This window comes from Glycine max, chromosome 19, assembly GCF_000004515.6.
Source record: "Glycine max cultivar Williams 82 chromosome 19, Glycine_max_v4.0, whole genome shotgun sequence".
NCBI classification, from domain to species: Eukaryota; Viridiplantae; Streptophyta; class Magnoliopsida; order Fabales; family Fabaceae; genus Glycine; species Glycine max.
Window position 1 is genome coordinate 43,862,064 of NC_038255.2, and position 13,179 is coordinate 43,875,242.

Below are 13,179 nucleotides of genomic sequence, written 5' to 3' on the forward strand. Positions count from 1 at the left end.
CGCATAACTCTTGTTCGGTTATTGCTCGTAACCTAGATCTTTGAGAATTAAGAATTTCTTTTTATTAATTTTATTTTCAAGTTTCCATCTTTATCTTGGTTTTTAATCATTGCTATTTCAACATTGCTTTATATCTTATCTAGTAAGTTAAAAGTGTGTAAATTATCAAATATTACACAAGTTTCTTGAGAAAATAATATTTGAACTTTTCATTTTATGGGATTTGGTATGCTTGCCAAAGATGTAACAATGAGCAACCAATGATGTGCTATTTTGCCCTTGGTGGTAGTAGGTTTGACCCAATGATATGATACCATGCATCTTGCCCTTCATCAAATATATGATCTCTTGACATAGAATTGCCATCTGCTTTGTCTTAAGCAAGGGCAATAGATATCCGATTACTAATCTGCCCTATTAAATCCTTTATCAATTTACATTGTACTACAAATCTCTCTGTAGCTTTAACCTATAGATAAGTTGTCATCTCCCTTGTTATAAGATCGATACATTGAAATAAAATATTTAATATCTGTCTTACCATAAGCATTGTCCATCAATATTATATTGCCATACCGTTAGTTTGTAGGTGAGATTTGTTGATATGGAATTATTATCAACCTTGTAAGCATGAGAATTTGACGGTGTGTTGTTAACTATTCCTCTCATCAATTAATTGTATGAACAGATATAACATTCTCGGATTCAAGTTAATTGACGTTTGACCTTTTCTTTACTCCCATAATAGAGTTGCAAGTGGCAAGTAGAAAGTAGCAACTGCCATATAATGTTAATTCAAGTACAAACAACAGAAAAGAACACCATAATATATGCATGAAGCTTCCCCCGCACGTGGTGACAATCATCATCAATCAGTCATCTCTTCTATATGAATAATATAAGTTGGACGTTGTATTAAAAAAATATCTATATTAATAATATTAACCATTGAAATTATTACATTTTAAATTTTACAAATATTATCAATCAGCATTTTTCCCTCCTTCAAAATTTTGCACGACTCACCGTATATTGACTGTATTCACTAGAGGAGTTGAGGAGTTTAAGAAGGTGAGACTTCAGGACTAAACTCTAACAAAAATCTTACCAAGTCCCAAAAAAAAACCATCAGGGGTTGTTATGGTACATGAGTATGAGTACCCAAAAGAGATGGATACCTAAGTGCACCATCATGGTTAGCCATTCAATCCCACACTATACCCGCAAGCTGCGGTTACTTGAAGGTGGCATCAACTTGGAAACTACCTCTGCCTAGTGTGTGTCTTATGGACTCAAAACCTTGGAACGGTGTCTATGCAACTTTGTGCTCTTGTTAGCAGCAAGAGTTGCTCTTCTGCTTGGACTTTAGCAGTGCAACAAGTCGATGACAACGAAGAATTTGTCAACGGTTTTAAGGGACAACACCTAGGCATAGTGGCAGTAGAGGGAGCTATATTCTTGCTTTTCATGTCCACTTGAACCGAGAATAGTGAATACACTGGCCTGTGGTCTGAGAATTTGGACTCTCCACGTACATAACACATTTGATTGAGGCCTTCCCCTTTCCACAATATTCGATCGCACCTGTTTTCACACATATCCCACACAAGCAATTTTGTGTCATTTAAAAGATTATAACGTATCAATGTGTTAAATATAACTTTTAAAATAATTATTAGAAAAGTCAATAATCTTATTATACATAATGTATAATTGAATCACAGAGTAAAACACTACCATAACATTCTAATTAAATTCAAAGAATAATGTTATCCACACAATAACTTTTATGTCTTTTCTTTCCATTCTATCTCTTTCTATTACATTACTTGTCTTGTTGCATACCTGTCTCTATCATCTTCTTATCCTTTTCATTCATGTATAATTTATAGTAAAATTTTAATCTACAAGTAACATGATACGAACCACGATGCAGATCATGCAGATCACCAGCTTCAGCCCAAGAGGAATATCCATAAACCAAGCTTCTGGAAGGATTACGTGATATCTTAACTAGCATGAATGAATATTACATTAGGAATATTAATATTGCTTGTTGTTAGTAACCATATTTGTCACGTAGCACATACCATGCATATGCTGGAATATTCTAGACAACACTAATCATTAGCTTTAAATACTCCCTTTGATATGAAATAAAGCAAGCAGAATATATTCAGTTAACTTTCTCTCTCTCACTTTATCACTTTCTTCACGGAGACTCCTCTTCGGTCTCAAATACGAAGGACATTACCCATCATTGGTCTGACCAGCCGACCGGCGACGCCATGGCCGAACACCATACACGATCCAAGACTACCGACCGCCTGGAAGAGGCCATCAGCCGCCTTACCCAGAACCAGTCCACCCTTATCGACGCTCACCATGACCTCACCCTTTGTCTCGATTCCATCCAGGACCAACTACTTCAACTTCAACTTCACCTACCACCCCACACTCCCCCTCAACCACCACCTACCCCACCTCATCACCCCCCCATACCGCTATACCCTTAAGCTTGATAGCTTTGAGCTGGTTTCAATGGATGCACCGCAACCATTTGATCACTTCCTGGTCTTCCTTGCTCCACGCGCTCGAGACCTACTTTGCCCCGACATTTTACGATGACCCCCAAGGCACACTGGTCAAGCTTACTCAACGAGGCTCGGTGAACGATTACCTAGACAAGTTTGAACGGCTCGCAAACCGGGTCACAGGTCTCCCCCCCTCCTTCTTGCTTAGCTGTTTTATTTCAGATCTCACGCCGGAACTCCGTCGGGAGGTTCAGGCTTTGCAACCAGTCTCTCTTCCACAGGCCATCTCTCTGGCCAAACTCCAAGAGGAAAAGTTGGACGATCGCCGTCGCTCCTATAGACCATGCCCCACGACCACTACCCCAACCCACCAAACTCCACCACCCCTTCTCCCACTACCCTCGCCCACCACCACTCATCCACCATTGTCGCCACCCAAACAACCCCTTAAGCGCCTCACACCTGACAAGTGCTCGAGACTTGCTTTGCCCCGACATTTTACGATGACCCCCAAGGCACACTGGTCAAGCTTACTCAACGAGGCTCGGTGAACGATTACCTCCATGAGTTTGAACGGCTCGCGAACCGGGTCACAGGTCTGCCCCCCTCCTTCTTGCTTAGCTGTTTTATTTCAGATCTCACGCCGGAACTCCGTCGGGAGGTTCAGGCTTTGCAGCCAGTCTCTATTCCACAGGCCATCTCTCTGGCCAAACTCCAAGAGGAAAAGTTGGACGATCGCCGTCACTCCTACAGACCACGCCCCACGACCACCACCCCAACCCACCAAACTCCACCACCCCTTCTCCCACTACCCCCGCCCACCACCACTCATCCACCATTGTCACCACCCAAACAACCCCTTAAGCGCTTCACACCTGACGAGTTGGCCCGCAAACGTGAACTCGAACTCTGCTATAGTTACGACGACAAATGGAGTCTCAGTCACCGGTGTCGTGCTCGATTTTACATGCTGATAGCGGAAGACGATGACCCTGATAACAACCCTCCACCCAACCACAACCCCAAACCACCCCTTCACCCTCCACCGGACCCTGGCCCTGCCCTCATCAGCTTCAACGCCCTCTCCGGGACCTCTTCCCCGGAGGCCCTTCGCCTTTACGGGTCTATCAACCACCAACCGGTGACTGTGCTCATTGACGGCGACAGCACCCATAATTTCGTGCAATCACGGGTGGCCTAGCATCTCCGTCTTCCCTCCTCCCCCACCCTTCCCCTCCAGGTTACTGTCGGTAACGACACCGTCATTCCTTGCACCCATGTATGCTACCAAGCTCCCATCCTCCTTCAGGGCACGACGTTCACCGTGGACCTTCACGTCCTTCCCATCAACGGTGCTGACATCGTCTTGGGCATTCAGTGGCTCATACAACTCGGACCTGTTGTCACTGATTACGCCTCGCTGACCATGCAATTCCACCTCGACGGCCGTCCAATCACCCTCCACGTTGATGCACCAACCACCCCCGCGGACACCTCCTCCTTGCAACTCCGCCGCCTCATTCAGACCCACTCAACCTCGGCCTTCTTCCATATTTCCCTGAGCCCCACCTCCCCGCCCAGCCCCGACACTCCCTTAAAACACCCTCTCCCCGCAATCCACCACCTTCTTCTCCGATATTCCCACCTATTCCAAACCCCCACATCCCTACCACCCCCGCATCCAATTTCCCACAAAATTCACCTCCTCCCCAACTCAGACCTCATGAACATAAGCCTGTACCGCTACCCTTATTTTCAGAAAGCAGAGATTGAACGTCAGGTGAATGAACTTCTGTCGACCGGCCTCATCACCCTCAGCCATAGCCCCGTTCTCCTCACTGGTGCTGCTGGTGAAGAAGAAGGACTGCTTCCCTATCCCCACCATCGATGAGCTCCTCGATGAACTAGGCATCGCCACCTGTTTTTCCAAACTGGATCTCCGGCAGGGCTTCCACCAGATCTTAATGGCGCCACAGGACACACTGAAGACCGCTTTTCGCACCATCTAGGTCATTATGAATACAAGGTCATGTCGTTCGGCTTGTGCAACGCGCCGTCGACCTTCCAAGCCACCATGAACGAGCTTCTGAAACCTTCCTCTGCCACTTCGTCACTGTTTTCTTTGACGACATCCTCGTGTATAGCCCATCCTTCGAGGATCACCTCACTCATTTAACACAAGTGTTTGATTGTCTCACTCAGGGTCAATTCTTCCTCAAGGCCACGAAGTGTTTATTTGCCCAGCAACAGCTCGAGTATTTGGGCCACATTGTATCTCATGCCGGCGTCGATCCTGATCCTGCCAAAATCGAAGTCGCACACTCACCAATACCCATTCCTTACGCGGGTTTTTAGGTTTAACAAGGTTTTATCGAAAGTTTATCCGAGGCTATGCTTCCATCGCCTCTCCTTTAACCACCCTGTTACAGAAGGACAACTTCCATTGGGACGAAGGTGCTCAATCAGCTTTCGAGGGACTCAAGCAAGCCATGACTCAGGCTCCTGTCTTGGCCCTCCTGGATTTTTCGTTACCATTCACACTTGAAACCGATGCTTCAGGGATTGTGATGGGGGCTGTTCTCATGCAATGGGGTCATCCCCTGGCTTATTTTAGCAAGCTCTTCTACCCCCGGTTACAACATGCCTCCACATATATCAGGGAGCTCCATGCCATCACCACTGCAGTTCGAAAATGGCGCCAGTATCTGTTAGGGCATCCATTTATCATTCTTACCGACCATAAGAGCTTGCACGAGCTCATGAATCAGGTGATTCAAACACCCGAACAGCAGGTTTACCTTTCCAAGCATCTTGGCTATGACTACTCCATTCAATACAAATCTGGAAAAACGAACGTGGTTGCTGATGCACTGTCGCGTCTTCCTCACTACAGCCAGCGCCAATACCTCATCCTCTCCATGCCACACCCCATGTTCCTTGAGGCCATTCGCGATTACGTTCACTCCAACACTTCATTCCAGGACCACATTCAGCAGTTGACATCTTTGCTTGACTCACAGATTGATTATAGGTTCCATGATGGACTCCTATATTTTCAGAACAGGATATGCCTTGACCAACATCACCCCTTTCGTCACTCCCTCATCTCGGAGTTCCACACCTCCCCACTTGGTGGGCGTATGGGTTTCGCTAAGACCCTTCATCGTCTTCAAGCTAGCTTTCATTAGCCCAACATGCGCCATGACGTTCGAGACTTTGTGCACAAATGTACCACGTGCCAGCTTATTAAATACGAGCCCAAACGCCCAGGAGGTTTACTCCAACCAATCCCGATACCCTCCTCTCCATGGGAAGATCTAACTCTTGACTTTATCACGAGCCTTCCCCCTTCGCATGGTTACACCACTATCCTTGTTGTGGTCGATCGTTTCACCAAAGGGGCTCACTTTGGCGCCCTGAAGCCAGCTTATTCCGCCCATAAGGTTGCCACTCTCTTCCTCAATATGGTCTGCAAACTCCACGGTTTTCCCCGCAGCCTCATCTCGGACCGTGATCCCATCTTCATTGGACGATTTTGGCGCGAACTCTTCACCATTGCAGGCACACAACTATGCATGAGCACTTCGTATCATCCTAAAACCGACGGGCAGACCGAAGTTCTCAATCGCACGTTGGAGCAGTATCTACGTTGCTTTGTCCATGACACTCCTCGGTGGTTAATGTACCTTTCCCTTGCAGAATGGTGCTATAATACGTCCGTCCATTCCTCCACAGGCATGACACCCTTCGAAGCTACCTATGGGAAACCACCGCCTTCAATCAGTACCTATGTTCCAGGGACGTCTCAGGTCAAAGTAGTTGACCACGAGCTTTCTACACGTCAGGAACTCTGGGATCTTCTCACCACGCGCCTTCGCAAGGCCCAGCTACACATGAAGACACAGGCAGATCACAAGCGCTGCGACGTCACGTACAAGGTTGGTGAGTGGGTTTACCTCAAACTACGCCCATATCGCCAAACTTCCATATCCGGGACCACTTTCAACAAACTTTCGAAGCGCTACTATGGTCCCTTCCCGATCGTTGAACCCGTAGGCACAGTAGCTTATCGATTGGCCCTTCCCCCTTCCTCCAAAATCCATGATGTTTTCCACTGCTCCCTCCTCAAGCCTCACCATGGCCCTATCAACCACGTACCAGACCCTCTACCACCTAACGCCAAAGACAATCACCCATTGATCGTACCCCTACGCATCCTCGAGTCAAAATGGGATGACACCAAAGCTCCACCTTCATTACTGGTTTTGGTCCAGTGGCACGGGTTACCCCAGGAAGAAACCACTTGGGAAACATGGGATACATTGAACGCTACTTTCCACCTTGAGGACAAGGTGCATTTTCCAGACGGGGGTATTGATACGAACCACGATGCAGATCATGCAGATCATGCAGATCACCAGCTTCGGCCCAAGAGGAATATCCATAAACCAAGCTTCTGGAAGGATTACATGATATCTTAACTAGCATGAATGAATATTACATTAGGAATATTAATATTGCTTGCTGTTAGTAACCGTATTTGTCACGTAGCACATACCATGCATATGCTAGAATATTCTAGACAGCACTAATCATTAGCTTTAAATACTCCCTTTGATATGAAATAAAGCAAGCAGAATATATTCAGTTAACTTTCTCTCTCTCACTTTATCGCTTTCTTCACGGAGACTCCCCTTCGATCTTAAATACAAAGGACATTACCCATCATAACATCACTCAATATAAAATGCTCGTTGGATTATATCATTAAACAACAAAACAAATTATACGTCACGAGGGAGTCCTTTTCAAAGGCATACGCCACCAGTTTCTAAACAAATGCAAGTAGCATCATTAAAAGTGACCTGAGCATATGAAAATGCTCAATTAATGTGGTTTGGATTCAAACGGGTAATGCTCTCAATTGACCATGCCATAGCAAAGCATAGAAATAAACAACTAACAACGGCAACAGTGGAAATAAAAAATAAACAATCATCTAATTAATGTTTCAAACGATGTGTGCCCTTTGTGGGTGACAAAACGTAAACTTTAGATTAAGGAATTCTGAAATCTTACCAAGCAGGAGTCCGTCGTTTTATCTTGGATTTGGAGGATTGGGCAACATAGTGGTCAGAATTGGTCAAGTATTTGTAAGTGGGAGCAAAGTATATGTTCCCTTCATTCCAACCTTTGAATACTCGACCAGCTTTCTGCTCTATCCTTAACTGCAAAGCCGAGACAATGCAACATTGTGTTAGCAAAGAGACTGAAACACCAAAAAAGAAAAGGCTACATACTACTATAATCATAGCAAACATAATTACCTGATCCTTTTCTAGTAATGCCTGCCAATTATTCTTCTTTAGTAGTTCATGTGTGTCATCGTAGCCAGAAGCTAGCCGATAATTCAAATCGCCAAGCCAAATAATATTACTATAGATATACCCAAAAAATAAGAGACAATCAGAACACATGCCATAGAGAGGAGGAAGTGAACTATGTAAGAAACTAAGAATTAAAGAAAAAAAGAAGAAGAAACGTAAATAAAGGACTTACTCGTGTTCTAGTATGCTTTCAGGAGGGAGTGGATGAGCAAGAGACTTAAACGAGTGATAAAACTTAGTTTTCTTCAAGATTTCGGAGACGTCCAAGTTCCTTCGCAACTCGTCACCAAATTTCTCCCCAGAAGTCAAGTGGGTGCAAACGAAGCAGAATGTGGTGTTGTACAATGTCATGCTAATTGATGTTGATCCCTGTTAGTGTTAGCAAGCAGCAAAAAACAAAAATAAGAATGTATGCAATTCAATGATACATACCACTGTAGCTAGTGCACAGTCTACTCGTCCACAACTCATAGTCACAAGTCACATCCCAATCAGACTAAAAACAAAAGTCACATTGCCCACTTCTATACATCCAACTATAGCCATTTTTTGCTTATAGATTCTCTCGCGCTAGAAAAGAATATGTCAATTTCATGTTATGAAAAATAAAAATAAAAAATCAAATTAATTAGTCTCATCTACGGTTATTCATGTAGGATTCATTAATCTAATGTTTAAACGATTCTATGCATTTTCATATTCCTTTTTATACACTTCCCTTCTATATTACAAGGTGCTTATAAGCTGTCCTAGCTAGCCTACTGACCCAACCCGGCATGACTTAGAAATAATTTTGAGAAATGTAAATTTTTAAAAATTAGTATTTTAAGGATTAGTGGTCCCGGACAATCTCACAACCACATTTTTTTATTTTTCAATTTATGAAAATTGTTTAGGATAACATTATACGGATCATGTAATAATTTGTGGAAGTACAAAAACTAGGATATATCCGTCCTCTAATTACTATGCATGCTTTATAGTAATAATAATATTAACATGGTGAAGCAAAATCGCAGCCAACACATTATTGGTCCCAAAAATGGATAAGTTGTAGTATCCAAATACACATAAAGTAAATTGGAGTAACGAACCTTATTTCCAAGATAGCCCATGATGCCTCTGCCAACGCAAGATACTTTCAAATTGGTGACATGGTTGCAAAGATCAGCTCGTACCCACACGGACAAGAAGATGCCAACCATTTGCTTGCTTGCTGCTAAGCAATAGCGTGGTGAACTCTTGGGAGAGTTTTGTCCAGTATTATCCAACTCCTCGTTGCTGTTCAAGGCTTCACGAATAAGCCCCAGCCACTTCGCTGCTGGCCCACTGTCCTCCGGCCCCAGCACGTTCCCCGCATTTAGCGGTACAATTTCTTGGAACCTAACAACATACAAATACAATCCATTGCAATACGTTAAATCTTAGGAACATGTAGCATATTTTAATAATAAGCTGTTTTAGCTTTGAGTTCTGTTCAGGTTTACGAGTTCCCCCCTCCTTTTTTATTAGTATTAATAAAATATTTAGCTCATGTTCTTAACATTTTTCTCTGTAGAAAAGAATAAATAGTATAATTGAGATTTTTTTGTTAATCAGTAGGAATATATATAAAGATTTGTAATTACACGATTGCTTGTAGATGTAAATGCATCTCACAAGTATATTACATTATTACCATTTTCCGAGAAACGATTTATTAAACATAGGATATATTTAAACATACATCCAATAATGTTTAATAGTTCAAAAGTAATTTTAATCTGAAATTTAAAGCAACCAAATCCTGAGTTATACGATGTTCCCTTCAAAAAAAAAAAAAAGTTATCCATTTTATACTAATGCATGATATGACTATACTACCGAGTATAAGTTATCTTTATGTCAAAGGATCCTGTAAATAGTGCTGCTGGTTTCCCAACAAAATAACAATTTGGCATACACAACGGGTTTGAACAAAAACGCGTTGGGTTCCGCATGAATATTTTTTTAAAATAAATAAATAAGCTTTTTATTAGTACACAAAATTAATTGATCACGAATTTTATGAAAAATAAACTTACATTTAATTTTATCGTCTAAAAAATTATTTATTACTTTTTTAGAATTATTTTCTTTAAATGTAATTTTCCTACTTATAGTTATTTATTTATATCATCAAAATTGGAACCAACCACAGATGTAAATGTGTTAATGCGACGTGGTAAGAGAAGGAACAACGTGGGGGAAAAAGAATAGGGCGAAAATTGCCTTTTATGGTTCTGACACGACTAAGGGTTCGTTCAGTCAGTCATTGATATGAGAGCCAGAAGAACCATTCGCCAATAAGGAAATAACAAAATAGTTTTAAGGTTACGAAAATGGCAGTGTAATTATGAGCAGCTTGTACTCGTCGAATATTTAAATCGGTGATTAAAGGCAAACCGATGGACAGGTCATAGAACAGAAAATTAAAGAAGGTAGTTGGGATTAAACAGAGACTATAATGATAAAAAAAAAAACACTAACGAGTAGTCTAAGAATATTAATTAAAAAACTTAAATATTAATATTTTTATTAAAAGACAAAAAGTTATATTATTCATAATTATTTTATAATGTATACAATACATATTTTTTTGTTTAATTTCTTAAGTAATATCGTTAGGACACTAGATTAGCAAGAAAAAAAAATACTAGACATAGTACATACCCTATAATATAGATGTCAGCTGGGGAAGGACACGTAAGCCAATTCCTCAAATTGAAGCCTTCGTTCGGTGACTTCCCTCCGACATTCCACGTCCCCACGAACATCCTATACACAAAAACCACACCCTCAATTCCTCAATCATTTTATCTCAAGTCAAGAACACTCCACATATTATGCATATTTTTACCAAAATAAGTGCGTACCACTTTTATAATCTTTAAATAGCTACATATTATTTCAACATCGAGTATGATTGAAGTATTTACCTGAGGTCTGGACCCCCAGTGCCAGGACCAGGAGCTGATTTCTTCTTCATTCCGCTTGTAGAATCCATCACCCACCCCTCTTTGAAAACAAACCAAATTTGATTATTTCATACAGTATTAATAATAATTAATAATTAATGACAATAATAAGTGCTATTAAACCTAATGATATTAATCTTAGGATTGGCTCAATATCATGATTGAAAATCAACCGTCCACGTGACAGGTCCATTGGAAATGGTCCAGATGGGACTCAAACCAAAAGACGGGTAGCGAATTTTTGGCTTGGTCAATGACTTTGACCATACCGTTGATCTGATCAAACGGCGTAGACGAATCTGAGACAGTGTTCGCAAATTACCTGATAAATCATCCGGTACGACGACGTAACGATCTCGGTCGGAACAACTCCTTCTCCTTTCCTTCGCAATTGCTGCTGAGTCCCACATCGACAACAAAGAAAACTCCCAGTCATTTAAGTTTCAACGCGAAACGCAAATAGACAACAATTGAAGAATCGTGTTTCACCTGTTGTTGCATCATAGTCTGAGTGAAACCGCTCAGCACTACTCTTTATATTGAGCCACTTTCTCACGGCTAATTTTGGCCACGAAGACTGCAACACGAAAATGAAAAAGTTAAAGAATGATCCACGAGACTATGTGAAAATATTAGCGTATTAGTTCGCATACCTTAGATATCTTCTTTGACTCTGTTCTCATTGTTCCTCTACCTTCGATGACTTAAAACTGAGGCAAGTTAGATAGCAATTAAATGATCAGAGAAAAACAAGGTGGCAACAACAACGTTTTAAGAGGAAGATCCAGATTAATAAGGGGAATTCACATATGGGGAAAAAATTAAATTAAATTACGTGGGTTTAGATATTTATCTTTCTTGTCCAAAAAAATTATGTTAAGTGTCGAGCGGTTTTCAACGGCAATATAAAAGAACTAGTTGCAGGGGAAAGGCAGCTTCTGAGTCCAAAAAAATAAGAATAAAAAAGCATATAATATACATGAGAAACAGATAAAAGCCCAGGCTCATCCTTTTTCTTTGAGTAACGCAAAGTTTTGCACTTTACAGAAAATAGTGTGGGGATGAACGATTCAAGAACCACCAAAAGGCTTGTTGGGTTTCTTTATTTTTCCTTCATCTTTAGGATCGGTAATAATTTTAAAGCAAAGATTGAGATCTCAATCAACATCCATTGAAAAAGTGCACCTTTTCTGATTATCCTCTTGCCAGAAAAAAAGACTCGCCACTCACCAAAGCAAAATTTGCACACAGATTGACTTGTGGAAATCCAAAACGAAAAAATAAAATAAAAATGGAAGGTCTTTTAATAACATGAAACAAGGATCAAACCCCCAAAAAAATAAAATCCGAAAGTCTTTTGAGAACAATGAACAAGAACAAGATATGCAGAAAAAAGAAGTGGCTTTTAAGTGGCATTAGTTACCATATATAACGAAACGCAAATAAAACGTTATTGGAACGTGAGTCGACGGCATTGCTGAAAGGAGACTATGCTTGACGGTTTTGAAAGGGAAGATATAAAAACCAAGTGAAGAATGGAGGAGTATTTATTAGTGATGCTAAAAACAAAGTAAACAAATCAAGCACCTACAAATAAGGGGGTGAATGAAAAGCACTTACAAGAATGGATCAAGATTTGAGTTTCAGAGGTGATTAAAAGATTGTTTATCTCTGATTCCAGCTTCGATTCCCCTTTCTTTTGTGTTAACGATGTAATAGAAGAGGGGGCACAAGAGAAAGAAGAAGTATGGATCAAAGGGTTCTGTAACTTTTACTTGGTTTGGTGGATTTAGAAAGAATGCAGAGAAGGCTTGGTTGGGGAGTTCCCCTGAAAAGCGAGAAGGATTATGTGGCTACCAAATTTATATGGATTTTTTCACACAAAGATACATATGAAACAAGAAATATATACGCGCGCGTATATATATATATATATATATATATATATATATATATATATATATATAATTGTTATTATTATCACAAATATATAATTTTATTATTAATAGTGTAAATTTAAGTCGGAAGAATTCAAATTTACATTATGATTTTTTTTTAAATTCAAAACAAAGTTAAGAATTCGCCCTAACGTGAATTTTTAACTGTTTTTTTTCCTTTCTTTTTTTGGTGTTTCTTTGAAGAAAGAAATAACTTTTTAAAAGATAATAAAATAATATAAATAATGAGAATTAATTCAAAATAACAAAATTAGAGAATATAAATGAAAAAAAATTAACTTTAAATAGTATTTTAAAATGTGTA

General features: G+C 40.6%; 1 protein-coding gene across 8 annotated transcripts; it reads right to left on the reverse strand.

Annotated features, from left to right (window-relative positions):
- Positions 1-649: 649 nt before the first annotated feature.
- LOC100777569 (type I inositol polyphosphate 5-phosphatase 8) lies at positions 650-12,812 on the reverse strand. 8 transcript variants are annotated; one of them, XM_041012608.1, is made up of 12 exons: positions 12,538-12,812; positions 12,341-12,405; positions 11,571-11,627; positions 11,407-11,494; positions 11,240-11,311; positions 10,879-10,957; positions 10,613-10,717; positions 9,016-9,304; positions 8,094-8,290; positions 7,862-7,970; positions 7,614-7,762; positions 650-1,584 (listed from the first exon to the last, which is right to left on the reverse strand). In XM_041012608.1, exons 3-12 carry the CDS (start codon positions 11,598-11,600, stop codon positions 1,293-1,295), a joined length of 1,410 nt encoding a protein of 469 aa, XP_040868542.1. In that variant the 5' UTR covers positions 11,601-11,627; positions 12,341-12,405; positions 12,538-12,812; the 3' UTR covers positions 650-1,292. The 8 variants fall into 8 exon arrangements, with proteins under 8 accessions (XP_040868542.1, XP_014626890.1, XP_040868540.1 ...); XM_014771404.2 differs by having other exon boundaries at positions 11,240-11,314; XM_041012606.1 differs by having other exon boundaries at positions 12,341-12,410.
- Between the last annotated feature and the right edge of the window lie 367 nt (positions 12,813-13,179).